The following is a 12,866-nucleotide window of genomic DNA, read 5'->3' on the forward strand; positions in this document are numbered from 1 at the left end:
TCCCATTTTTCCTGAATTTCCACTGCACTTGAAGTCAGTCCTGTTACAGTCTAACGAGTAATTACCTTCAGTAGTAAATTTATTATTCTTATCTCACGTGCCTTTTCTTCAAAGTTAGAGAACACAATCCCCAAGCTTAGGAAAATACAAAGCAAATACTAGTTGAACAATAGGTGTAGATTGACTAATATTGTTTTATAAAAATGTGTGCCTCAAAGCACTTACAACAAAGATGCATATTACTGTCCAGCAGAAAAGTTCAAGTTTACTGAGCCAAAGCAAAAGCTTGTCGGGTTGACATATGTGATATCATAATAATAAAAATAGGAACTATTTGAATACTCTTTACTATATTAACTCAATTAATCCTCATAACAGCATGTTGAGATGTAATTATTATTGTCCTCAGTTTTCAGATAAGAGAAACAAGTCTCGTTATATTAAGTAACTTGCCTGGACTCACAAAGTTAGTAAATGAAAGAGCCCGGGATTAAGCCCCAGGCCTGTTTGACCCCAAAGCCCGTGCACATAGCCCCATAAAACAGAGATGTTTTATTTGCCACAAGCAAGAGAGAAAATGATCACAGATGGATCAGATTAATTTATTATCACTACCGGATAAAGGAAACAAAAATCTATGTGTAACGGTGACTTAGGAGTGTCATTTTTTGGAAGAGAGGGTAGAATTACACTCATGGAAACCACTCATGTAAAAATAGAATGTTTCAAAAGAAAATCACTTTAAATTGTACAGGAACGTTAGAAAATTTGAGAATTTTTAGGCTGGATACATACATGCTCATTCATTAATCTGTTCATTCACGGTGGCACTGAGAATACAATAGTGATCAGAAAAAAAAACATGTCTGCTACCATGGAGCTGACAACCTTGAAAGAGAATCACATCAACCAAAACACTATGCTAACAGATGTATAATTTCATATAGAGATAGGTGCTTGGATGAAAAGAATCACAGGTCCTTGCCTGCAAACAAACAAACAAAAACAGCCTGGGGTCAAGGAAGACTAGTAAGGAAGTGGAGGGGAGATGGTGATACCACAGATGAGTAAGATATGGTGCCCAAAGACAGTGGAGATGAGTATTCCGAGCAAAAGGCAGTGAAAGGGAGCAGAAGGTGTTTAGATAACCAAGAAGGAAGGTTGAAAGGTGGGCCAGAGTTTACACTTGAAGAGAAATGAGAAGCCAAGCCACAAAGTGGTTTTAAGAAGGTTGACATGATACAATTTGCATTTTGGAAAGACCATTCTCACTTCTTTGTAGGAAGGGATCAGAGGGAGGCAAGATTGGATTTAGGGAGACTTTAGAAAGCCATGCAGGAATTCAGGCAAGCGGTGGTGATTGCTTAGTCGATGGAGTCGGTGTCGGAGATAGAACAAAGCAGATATAAGAAATCAAAATCTTTAGGAAGGAAAATTGAGCAAATTGAGTGACTGGTTGAGTATAAGAGGTGTCCAAGTTTTCAGCCTCGTGCAACTGCATTAGGGGAACGGGAATGTGAGGGGTATTGCCTTTCCCTGAGAGAGTCCAGAAAAAGATCCAAGTTTGGGAGTAGGGCCAGGAGATGGGCGCATCTTGGGTTTTATTTTGAACATTTGTTGAATTTTTCATACCTTTGCCAAACAAAGAAATGGAGCTAACTTGCTAATCTATTACAAACTCTTCACTTTCAAATTGAGAAGACTGAGACCTAGAGGACTGTTCAAGAACTTACAGACTCAGGATCAAAAAAACAGGTCAATTGCTTTTCTTGGAGTATTTTTCTAATAGGATATCAGTTTCGTGCTTGTGAACGTTACAAGACTTACTAAATATTTGAATATGATTCTAGGGAAGATTTGGTAATTTCCTTCCTTATGATTTAAATAATAACAGTAATGAAGAGTAATCATTATGTTAATAGATGCTTTAATGAATATCTACTCTGTGTTAGGCATTTAAATATTTCACATGTGAATTCTTAGCTGCTTCAATGGGGTGTTGTCCTGACCCTCAATTAAGGTAAAGAGATAACTGATAATACCTTTCAAAGAGTTTTCCAAACCTAAATAACGTTAAAAGGAATTAAACTAATTTCAGTAGCCCATATTAACTCTAGATGAATGTTTCTTCATCTAGTGACTTCCTTTTGTCTATGTACATAGTTATTTTAGCAAATTTTAATTCAGAAGAATTTGTAGCAATGTTTTTCATCTGCCGATTTTCCATTAATTTATAATATTAATGAAAAGGGAAATGTGCATGTGTGTGTATATATGTCATGAAATGGGTATGAAACTGCTGTTTGTTATGTTGTTGTTGGCTAAAATTCTTGATTATATTCTTTGTGCTCTTGGCAGTAATCAGTTGGCAAACTACAGCCCATAGGCAAAATCTGGCCTGCTGCTTATTTTTTTTTAAACTTTTTATTTTATATTGGAGTATAGTTGATTAACAATGTTGTGACAGTTTCAGGTGTACAGCAAAGTGATTCAGTTATACATATGCATGTATCTATTCTTTTTCAAATTCTTTTCCCAATTAGGTTGTTACAGATTATTGAGCAGAGTTCCCTGTTCTATACAGTAGGTCCTTGTTGGTTATCCATTTTAAATATAGCCGTGTGATAAGTTGTATTGGGACACTGATATGCCTATTCCTATATGAATTGCCTCTGGCTGCTTTCACGCCAAAATGGCAGAGCTGAGTACTTGCTGCAGAGATTGTATGCCTGCAAAATCAAAAATATATACTATCTGCCCATTACAGGCACAACACTATCTATTAGTCCTTTGCAGGGTCAACATTTGATAGAAGGATTATCAAGTACCCATCTCTAAGCCTTTGCCATCCCTTACTTTAAACATCTTGATGGCAGTGATGAAGCTGAGGTATCAAATAATCAGGCTTTGATCTATGCTTCTGAACTGTAATTATTCAAGGAAGTGGAAGGATAATAAGTATATAGCAATTTGCAAGGAAATTTTTTTTCTGAGATAAAGTCTCAGAGTATGTGTTATTTTGTAGATTTGAAAATTTTATTTAAAAACTGGAGAGTAACCAAGATCTAATTGGCCTTTGAAAATATTCAGTAATGAGCCCTACTAAAGGAGAGGCTTTCCAATGGAGGATTTGTGAAAATATATACAGTGTAAATTTATACTTGTATATTAAGCATTTATTTTTTTAAATGAATGTTAGGTTATAAATTGCAAGTAAGTTCTATATTTTGGTTTGATAATAGAATATAAAACCCAGAAAAAGAAGACTCAAGAATAGCTTACCCATTAGTTCAATATAAGCAAATAATAGCAAATAATTTTCCTGAATTGTTTAAATCACTATTACTTTTTTTTTTACATCTTTATTGGAGTATAATTGCTTTACAATGGTGTGTTAGTTTCTGCTTTATAACAAAGTGAATCAGTTATACATATACATATGTTCCCATATCTCTTCCCTCTTGCGTCTCCCTCCCTCCCACCCTCCCTATCCCACTCCTCCAAGCGGTCACAAAGCACGAGCTGATCTCCCTGTGCTATGCGGCCGCTTCCCACTAGCTAGCTACCTTACGTTTGGTAGTGTATATATGTCCATGCCTCTCTCTCACTTTGTCACAGCTTACCTTTCCCCCTCCCCATATCCTCAAGTCCATTCTCTAGTAGGTCTGTGTCTTTATTCCTGTCTTAGTCAGAAAGAGAAAGACAAATACCCTTTGCTAACACATATATATGGAATTTAAGAAAAAAAAATGTCATGAAGAACCTAGGGGTAAGACAGGAATAAATCACTATTTCTTAAAGTTTGACTCACCTACATTTTTTTTTTTTTTTTTTTTTTTTTTGCTGTACGCGGGCCTCTCACTGTTTTGGCCTGTCCCGTTGCGGAGCACAGGCTCCGGACGCGCAGGCTCAGCGGCCATGGCTCAGGGGCCCAGCGGCTCCGCGGTATGTGGGATCCTCCCGGACCGGGGAACGAACCCGTGTCCCCTGCATCGGCAGGCAGACTCTCAACCACTGCGCCACCAGGGAAGACCAGGAATGCCATTTAAAAGTGGCAACTCCTAGGCCTTATCCTTCATCTGTGAAATCAGAATTTTTAGGAGAGGGCTTCGGAATGTGCATTTTTAAAAGTGCCAGAACTTTATTTTATGCACACTAGAATATGAGAACTTCTGGTTTAATTCAAATTCTGTCACTTATGGGATATAAGTGGGATAATTGAAACAAGGGCCAGTTTCCTTTATGTAGAAGTTCTTCTATTTCAGTGGTAGCAGTAGTAAGCTATTGTCGAAATGCCAAATATGTGGGATACAATAACAGACAATAACTTAGGTTAATTAAAGGATGCTACTAAATTAGAAAGTGCCAGCTGTAGAAGGTTTATTATGAATGTAATGATCTTAAAGCAATAGGAAATAATTAGCATTTATTAGCCACAAAAGAAAGGTTAGCTTGCTATGAATTTTTAGCCACAATAAGGAAAGGTTAGCTTGCTATGAATTTTTATAGGGTTATGATCTTATTTTTGGATTGATTTGAGCATTGACTATAAGCTAATTTAATGAAAAGTTTGGAATAATAAAATTGTCATTATTAACTGAGCTACATATTAATTGATGAATGTTCTTGAACATGCTTACACTGGATTAACCATTAAAATTTACACAGAATAAATCTGGATGTAAAGGTATAGACATGTAATATTTAAGTAATTCCAATACTTTATTACTGTGATTAGATTTATCAGGCTATCCACAAGGGTCATAGTTATAAGGAGCATGGCTTTGCTTTAACTGTATTTTTTCCCAAAATTTTAGGTCGTGTGTGTGGTAAATAATTTCAAAGGAAGACAACCAGAAAATGAGCATATACACACAGATAATCTGGCACAGATGCCAATGATCAGCATTCCTCGAGTAGAAAGTCCTTTGGAAAAGGTAACATCTGTACAGGTGATTCATAATTTAAATTCTAAATGTGATTGTTAGAGCAAATGAATAATTACTCTTGAGAGTTCCTACACAGTCATTTTTGATTTACTAAAATAAGCTCAGAGTCTAATGTGGTGTTTAGCAAGAATTTAGTCACTGAATACAGCATCTTAGAAAAATGCGTATCACGTGGAAAATATTTCTTCAAATCCCTCACGCTAAATGCTGAGTCTGTACATGGGATGCGTTCTGTAAGTTGCCATAGCTTCAAGATAGGAATGTTATACAGTGGTCCCACACATGGGCAAAATAATAAGATAGTTTTACTTGAGAATATAAGCAGTTTTTCATAGCATATATTCCATTTCTTCCATGTCTCACTTATATGAGAAACTGCTTAGTGTAACAACTGGCACATAATCAGGACTCGGTAAATATTTGTTGAACCTCAGTGTATAAAGTTCTGGCAGCAGGGAATCACCAGTCATGCTCTCCTGCTCAGGGGGGGGAACTGGGGGTCAGCTTGGGCTGAAGGGAGCCTGACTAGGTAGCACTTTGAATGGCAGGTCAAGGCCTCATTGGGCATAGCAATGAACAGAGAAGCAGGTAGATAACAATAACTTTTCTTGAGACTTTAAATGACTGCTCAGAGGGTTACTAATGGCTTCTCCTCAGCCCTGTCCACGTCCAGATTTTGATCAATATCTTAAATGAAGAGTTCAGTTACATGCTAATTGGCGGTTTAGATGGTCTGAGTCTGTGAGGGATAATTAATACATTGGATGAAAGAATAAAAATTCTTGGAAGAGTACAACAAAGATACAACTAACAATTAACTAGAAATAAAGGAAGTGTTTTGTATTTGGACTTTTTAAAAAAGTTCCTGTAGGGTAGGGTATGTCTAGGTTAAGTGCACAAATGAAAAAGGCTCAGAGAGTATAGAAGTCTACCATTCAACTTGGGTCAACAGCATGATATGTCTTCCAGAAGTTAATATGGTTTTAAGTCCCACTTAGGGAAAATGATATCCTGAATGAGGGGTTCAACGGTTTGCTTTGCTCAGACCAACTTGGTGTACTGTGTACTGCCCTTGGCAACATGGTTTAAAGGTGAATATTGATAAAATAGAAAAGTTGACAATAAATATTTGTTAAGTGAGCAAATAGATGTGTCTAAGATGGTGAGTGGACTCAAAATCATGGATTATAAGAGACTGGAAGGAACAAAAATGGTTAGTTTATAGGAAGAGAAAACTCAAGAAAGAAGCAATATCTTCCCATAAATATCTGAAGTACTGCTGTATGGCAGAGGGTTGCGATTTGTTCTGTGGGGCCTCAGAGATCACAATTAGGATGAAAGAAATGAAAGTGTAGAAAGATAAATAATGTCTGGTAAGTAGTAACAACTTTCTGAAAGTGGAATTCCCACCTTAAAAGCAATGAAATTTCTTTTTACTATAGGGATTCAAGAATAGCTAAATAATCACTTATCCATGATACTGTGGAAGCAATTCAAGCATTTAGATGAGGATAGAGACACTAGATGATGATGATGATGATGATGATGATGATGATGATGGTAATAAAATAGCAATGGGCATTTAGTGATCATTCAGAATGTGTCAAATACTATGCTGATTGCTTCCACAAAAACACTTCTGTGCTCTACAAGTAGAATTTTGTTCTTTACAACAATTTTTAAAGCTGAGTATTATTAGTGGCAAAGACTGCTAATAGTTGACCAGTATTCCTTCTCCCCTTCTTCCTTTTAGTTACTGAAATTTCCCACTCCAATTTTAGCTACACTCACAGCTGCCCAGCTGTAGTCTTTTTCCCAGCTTCCCTTGCAGTTAGGTGTGACCATGCAACCAAGTTTAGACCAATACAATGTGAGCAGAAGGGTAGGTGCAACAACATCTGGGTCATCTCTTTGAAAACTCTTGTCCTGGACATTCTGTACTCCTTCTCGCCAAATGGAAAAGGTAAATGACTGGAATAGTCTTTAAGTTTTAAAGACGACCTCCTCTCCTTGACAGCGTAGGTTCTGGATGAGCTCATGGAGCAGTCCACATACATACCCTAGATGGTTCTGAAAAACAAATAAATTTCTTTTCTCTTTGAGTCATTGGATTGTTTTCATCTTTTTTCTACAGTGGTTTAGTTGATGCCCTCTTATAATAAATTTCCTCATTATACAGTTAAGAAAACTGAACTTCCAAGTAGTTAAGCAGTTTGCAAATGTCCATATCACTGATAAACAGCAAAGAAAAATTATACAACATAGTAATCCAAGACACATGCCTATGTGATAAAATATATAAGTGAATAATACATATAAAATTCAATCTTGTTTAATTTTAAATTAAATATAGAAAACAGTAGAATTTAGGAAGAGATCTTGAACATACTTTGAAGAAAATGGTTAGGGTAAAAAATAGAGTCTTTATTTTATATAGCTCTCAATATATTAACTTGAACAAAAATCACAGTCTTCTGCTTTTTAACATATTTATTTGCATAACGGTTCTTTAGTGGTCTACTAGCATTGCCAGATATTCTTATATACCATTACATCATTATGTATATTAAGTTATTAAAATATTTCTGTTCTTGATTTTATGCAAATTTATTTTTATTTATAGTGACTTTTAAGATGTTAGATGGTAAAAGCAAAAATATTCTATTAGAATCCATAGATTGCAAGAGATCCGTGTTTATTAACTTCTTTCTTTCATTAATATTTTTGTTTATGACAAATTCATGTGCCTTGTCTTCACTCCAGTAGTTAGGCAATAAAGATGATTGGAATCTGATTTGATTCTCCCCTTCACACACCTAGCACATTTACGCTCACCCCGCTGAGCTCCAACTTCCCTCTCCGCTCTCTCCATCCCTGTCTGCAAGGCAGAACGCTGTCTGCGCAGTTTGTGGTCTGCTGCCCTCACTCACATAGACCGCAGGAAGAGCATGGGTCTCAGGAGTTTCCGCCAGGAGCTCTGCGGGTGAGAGGACATGTATTTGAGCTCATCAGCCAGAAAGGGAAGAAGACCATCACTTCAGGGAAGCCCACAGTAGCTTTCTCTTCTTTCTGTGATAAGGAATGTTTGGAGTAAATATATTGCTTTTCATCATAGTTCACAGTGGGAAACAAGTGAATGCAAATCGCTCCCCAGTAAGTTGATCTTAATAACCGATAGTTGGAGAATGACATTAAATCCTTAAAGCTGGCCCTCTGAGGAGAGAAAGGAGGCCCAGTGTTAAAGTGTGGTCCACAGGCATGGCCTAATGTTTTAGCATTATTATGCCAAACTATCATTTTCTGGTTGTCGGTTTTACATGGAGAAGGCAAAGGGTTTCTTTTGGAAGTTATGTACTTATATAACCTCATGTTCAAAGTACATGTTTGATAGATGGTACACTACAGAGTAATTACAGCATGCAAACGTTCTTGCTTATAAAATGCCAGCAATTTACCCCTTAATTATAGGGAGTTTGTCATATAGTTAATTACCACAGTTTGAGGAAAAGTCATGATTTTTCTGAAGGCTAAATAAATCTGAACATTCATTACATTTGGTTTTTGAAAAGAATTAATCATCTGTGGAAAGTAGCCCATCATATCTCAATGCCCACTTATTTAAGTTACCAGTAACTTTATTACAGCCATTTGTAATATCAAATCATGGAAGATCTAAATGTATATCTGTCGTGAATTATTAAATCAGTTGTGATACATTCCTACAATGGGATCCAGTACATTATAGTGTGGTACTTCTGCTTACAGTTTCTAGAGGTAGACTAGCTGGCAGTTACGGACAATTTTGATCTTGGGCAGCTTACCTAAATGCTCTGTGACTCAGTTTTCTCCTTCATAGAATGATTCATAGAATGATAGTCGTAAGAGTTCAATAAGATAATAGTCAAGCATTTTAGGGCAGTGTCTGGCACCTCTGAAGCCCTTAATCATTACGAATTATAATTATTATTACTATTCCACAGTTAAAATGGATGAGGTAAATCAAGATGTGGAAAGTTTTCTAGTATGTTGTAAAATTTTTGTAAGTTGATATGTATAAAATGTGTCTGTGTATGATGAAGCCAGTTGTGCAAAACACCACACAAGATATTTCTCTCTAGTAGGAAAGAAAAGAGCATATAGATGAGAGAGAGAAGGGGGCAGGGTACCCACCGACACCAGTCTGAGAGCAACTGACATAGTGGACCTGATTCTCTCCTGTCTCTGTCTTCCTCCCTTTCTTCCCCTCCCTCCCTCCCTCCCTCCCTTCCTTCCTTCCTTTCTTCCTTTTCTCTCTCATTTTCTCTTTATCTTCCTGTAATGAGGCTATATTTATGAAAAATTGTGTAACTAAAATAATTACAGTGTTTTAAAATTATTCAGTTTTCTTCAGCTGCTCTCTGAGGAGGTCTTGGTTATGCTTCCTTGTATTGACTGTTGGTATGTTCTGATTGAGCAAAGTCCCTTGGAAAAATTTCCCTGGAATAATTTAAATTCCTGTGTCCCTTCCTTATGACTCCCACAAACCTTTTGAGAGTGTTTGGTTTATTTTTCTCTGCCAAATTGGTTGTAGCTCGCATGCCTTTATGCATCACGCCCAGGGTCCAGCTGTCCTTGGCACACCTGCAGTCATCTCCATTTCAGGTCCTATCTGTCCTGGGGCCCTGACACGAGCTGTGTGTAGGTGCCTCTCATTTTCAGGAGCCACAAAATCCCACCGACCAAAGGCCTCAGGGAGCCAAGTCACACCACTCCTCCCCTTCAAACTTATCCTTTTCTGGCTCCTGCCTTCAAGGGCCCATGCATCCCAAACAGAATCTTCAGGGGTGCTGGCTTCAGGAGGTCTCCAAAAACACAAAGACACCATTAATTACTCTCAGGAGGCCAAAAACCAAAAGTCTGCCTCTCCTTCTAGGAAATGAAGATGGAAACATTTACATATTCATTAGCTTTACTCTCCTATATTAGCAAGGGCAAAGTAGGAGTTAATATCTTAATAGCTGTGTCACAGAGAGAAAACAAGATAGAGTAAAATTATAGGCATTTCTACTAGATATAGTATAAATAGTTCCAGTTTGATGGATGTCACCAAAGGACAATTAAAATTTTTCTTTGCCAGTAAAGAAGTTCAATGTTGCAGAAGTGGCTAAAATCCTGTACGATCCCAGTAATAGCTCCAAAATTTCAGAGTGAGGACAAGAGATAAGAAAGACCTTTAAGAGAATGAGAAGACTTATTTAGAGCACAATTCAGCACCTTGGACCAACACCATGTTGAAGCAGGGTTAGCAGATAGGCAAGTACACACCAAAAGAAAGCCTTCAGGCAAGAAGCTTTCCTCTGATCAGGCTTCTCATTAATATGGGCACGTGCCAGATGAAAGAACCCTTTCCTGAACTGAATGGGTACCATAAAATGGGTAAAAAAATAAATAAGCTGCCTCCAAGGACTATGCCATCTTCCTGTAGTAGCGTTTAAGCTGAACAGAATAGCAGTCCTGATATTTCAGCAGACATAGCAATAGTTTCATTATAGCTTCTATATAGTTTCATATAGAAATAAAGTGACCTTCCTGGAAATGTCCATGGCCTCAGCTTCTTCTCCCACTCCTGTCAGGCTGGTAAATCATCAAAATGATATTATAAAACTACATTCACCAGCTCTTCAGCTCAAGATCTAGGTGAAGGATTCCCTGACTATTCAAGAAAACAGTTCAGGGGTCTTTGAATCTTCTCCCACTCAGTTTAGGAAGATAAACTGAGCTAAATCTATTCTGATTCAAGTATAAATAATCAGGACAATTACTTAAATCCTTTAAAACGATTTCTTGACACAGAAGAGAGACATATTTTAAGAGATAGAATACGTTTTTGAGGGAAAAAAAGATTACAAGATAATTAAATTCATTGTAGACAATATCTGCTTTCTACTGTCAAGGAAATTAAAGAAAATATGTGAAATGAGAGATGAAAGATAGCTGGAACAATTAGGAAACTAATGTAAGAAAAGAATGTCATGGCAAGATTAAAACCAATACTAGAAACCATAAAGAACAAAATCCACAATGGAGAAAGTGAAATCAGTTATGTTAAGGACAGGTTTCAGAATTCGTAGTACAAGAACAAGAGAATAAAATTGATCTGAGTAAAAATAATAGATATGAAGGATATACCACAGAAATGTAACATGTGAATCACTGTAGATGCTAAAGAAGAGGACAAATGAAGCTATAGCAATATTCAGAGAAATACTATAAGTAAATTTTCCTTCCAAATAAATATCTGAATCTTTAGGCTCCAAGGGTTAACAGGATACAAGGGAAAATTAAAATATATACCAGAATTTAGATATTTCTCAGTGAAATTTTCAAATTTCAATACTGAAGAAAGAATTCTATAAATATTGTGGTAGATGGTATTGTTGTTCCCAATTATTAACTACCCTCTTCTATACGCAGAGTATCCTTCCTGCTCCAGTTATTTTGGACTTGATCAATAACATGTGAGTGAACCTGATAGATAACCCATCAACCAGAAACTTGTAGAACCATCATGAGCTTCTGCCCACCCTGTTGCTCTTGAGCCTTCTTCCAGGAGAAGGCTGTGTTCCAGATACGGGCTGTTCTGACATCCTGAGTCCCAGAATGGGAAGTCATGGGAAGCAGACCAACACCCAACCTGTAGCTTGGGGCAGATCCGTAGAACCTGACCACCAACATGTAGTATGAGGAGGTATATATACACATTTGTTGTTGGAAGCCAACTGAGCTTTTGAGGTTAAAATAGAGTGTGCCTACTGAAAACTAATACACACAAAACTAATATACCACCCAAGACTAACAGCATGTTAGCCTCAGACTTCTCCCTCTATAGGATTATATGCCAGAATAAAATGGAGTAATGTCTTCCGAGTTTCCATGAAAAAGGTGGTGACATACGAATTCTATTCCCACCCAAAAGGTCATTTAAGTGGTAAGATAATCATAAAGCACCACATGCTTAAGAATTCAGGAACTATATTACTCGTGAAAGAAGATACTTGCTCGTACCAGAAGATATTTACCAGTTAACTGAGCAAAACACCAATATCTAGAGCTCTCAAATTGAAAAGTCATATTATGAATGAGTTGGCAGGAAAAATGGAAACCATTTAAATATAGACTTAATTAGAATTGACTGTGGTAAATGCAGTGACAGAAACAGGGCAAAATTATAAAATTCATTTAGAGAGAAGATCTATAACAAAATTAATTAATACAGCAATGACAAAATGAGACAAATCTTAGATAATGCTAATAAAATTGTCAAAGTATGATAATTTGTAGATTTTATAAAGGAGGGACTCAATATTACTGCTTCATTCTTGCGTTACTGACTAGAAAAATTTAGGTTCAAGCATTTTTTAAAATAAAATTTATCAAGAGTAGTTTAAACAGTTTAAAAAGTCCAATGACGAAGTGTAAGATGTAAACTACACACTTGCCAATGGGTTAATGTCTGTAATATATAAAACATCCTAATTGAAAACTGGGCAAAGTTCATGAATAAGCACATCATTAGAGATCAAATGCAAATGAAAAAGAAGTATATGGAAAAGTACTCTCTGTCACGTTTGATGAAAATTTGTGAAGGGTCTTTTACGCAACACTGTGAAGTTGGTCCTTACCCTGTAAGCAAAGGGGAGCCATGAAGGAGTGTAAGGAAGGAAGTGGCGTGTTCAGAATGGAGAATAAATTGAAGGAGAGCAACACTGCAGCAAAACAAAATCAAACAAAAACCAATCTGAGAGGCTGTTTTAAAAATCCAGATAAATGATAAAGATTACATGGACTAGACCTCAGTACAGCCATGTTATGCCATATTGACTGACCAGGCATCATTTGGCAAAGTCTCTCTTGGTCGGGTGCTGATTCTGATCAGAG

At 36.8% G+C, this 12,866-nt stretch overlaps 1 protein-coding gene across 2 annotated transcripts in view; it reads left to right on the forward strand.

Annotated features, from left to right (window-relative positions):
* The window catches only part of PLPPR5 (phospholipid phosphatase related 5), a 127,954-nt gene that overhangs the window by 102,496 nt on the left and 12,592 nt on the right, over nucleotides 1–12,866 (forward strand). Inside the window, exon 5 of one of the 2 annotated variants that reach the window (XM_004263066.4) lies at nucleotides 4,818–4,952. In XM_004263066.4, coding sequence (XP_004263114.1) covers nucleotides 4,818–4,952 — 135 coding nt within the window. The remainder of the gene's footprint in view (nucleotides 1–4,817; nucleotides 4,953–12,866) is intronic. The other variant, XM_049714806.1, reaches the window with a different exon arrangement.

The sequence above is a fragment of the Orcinus orca genome, chromosome 1, assembly GCF_937001465.1.
Source record: "Orcinus orca chromosome 1, mOrcOrc1.1, whole genome shotgun sequence".
In the NCBI taxonomy this organism is placed as follows: domain Eukaryota; kingdom Metazoa; phylum Chordata; class Mammalia; order Artiodactyla; family Delphinidae; genus Orcinus; species Orcinus orca.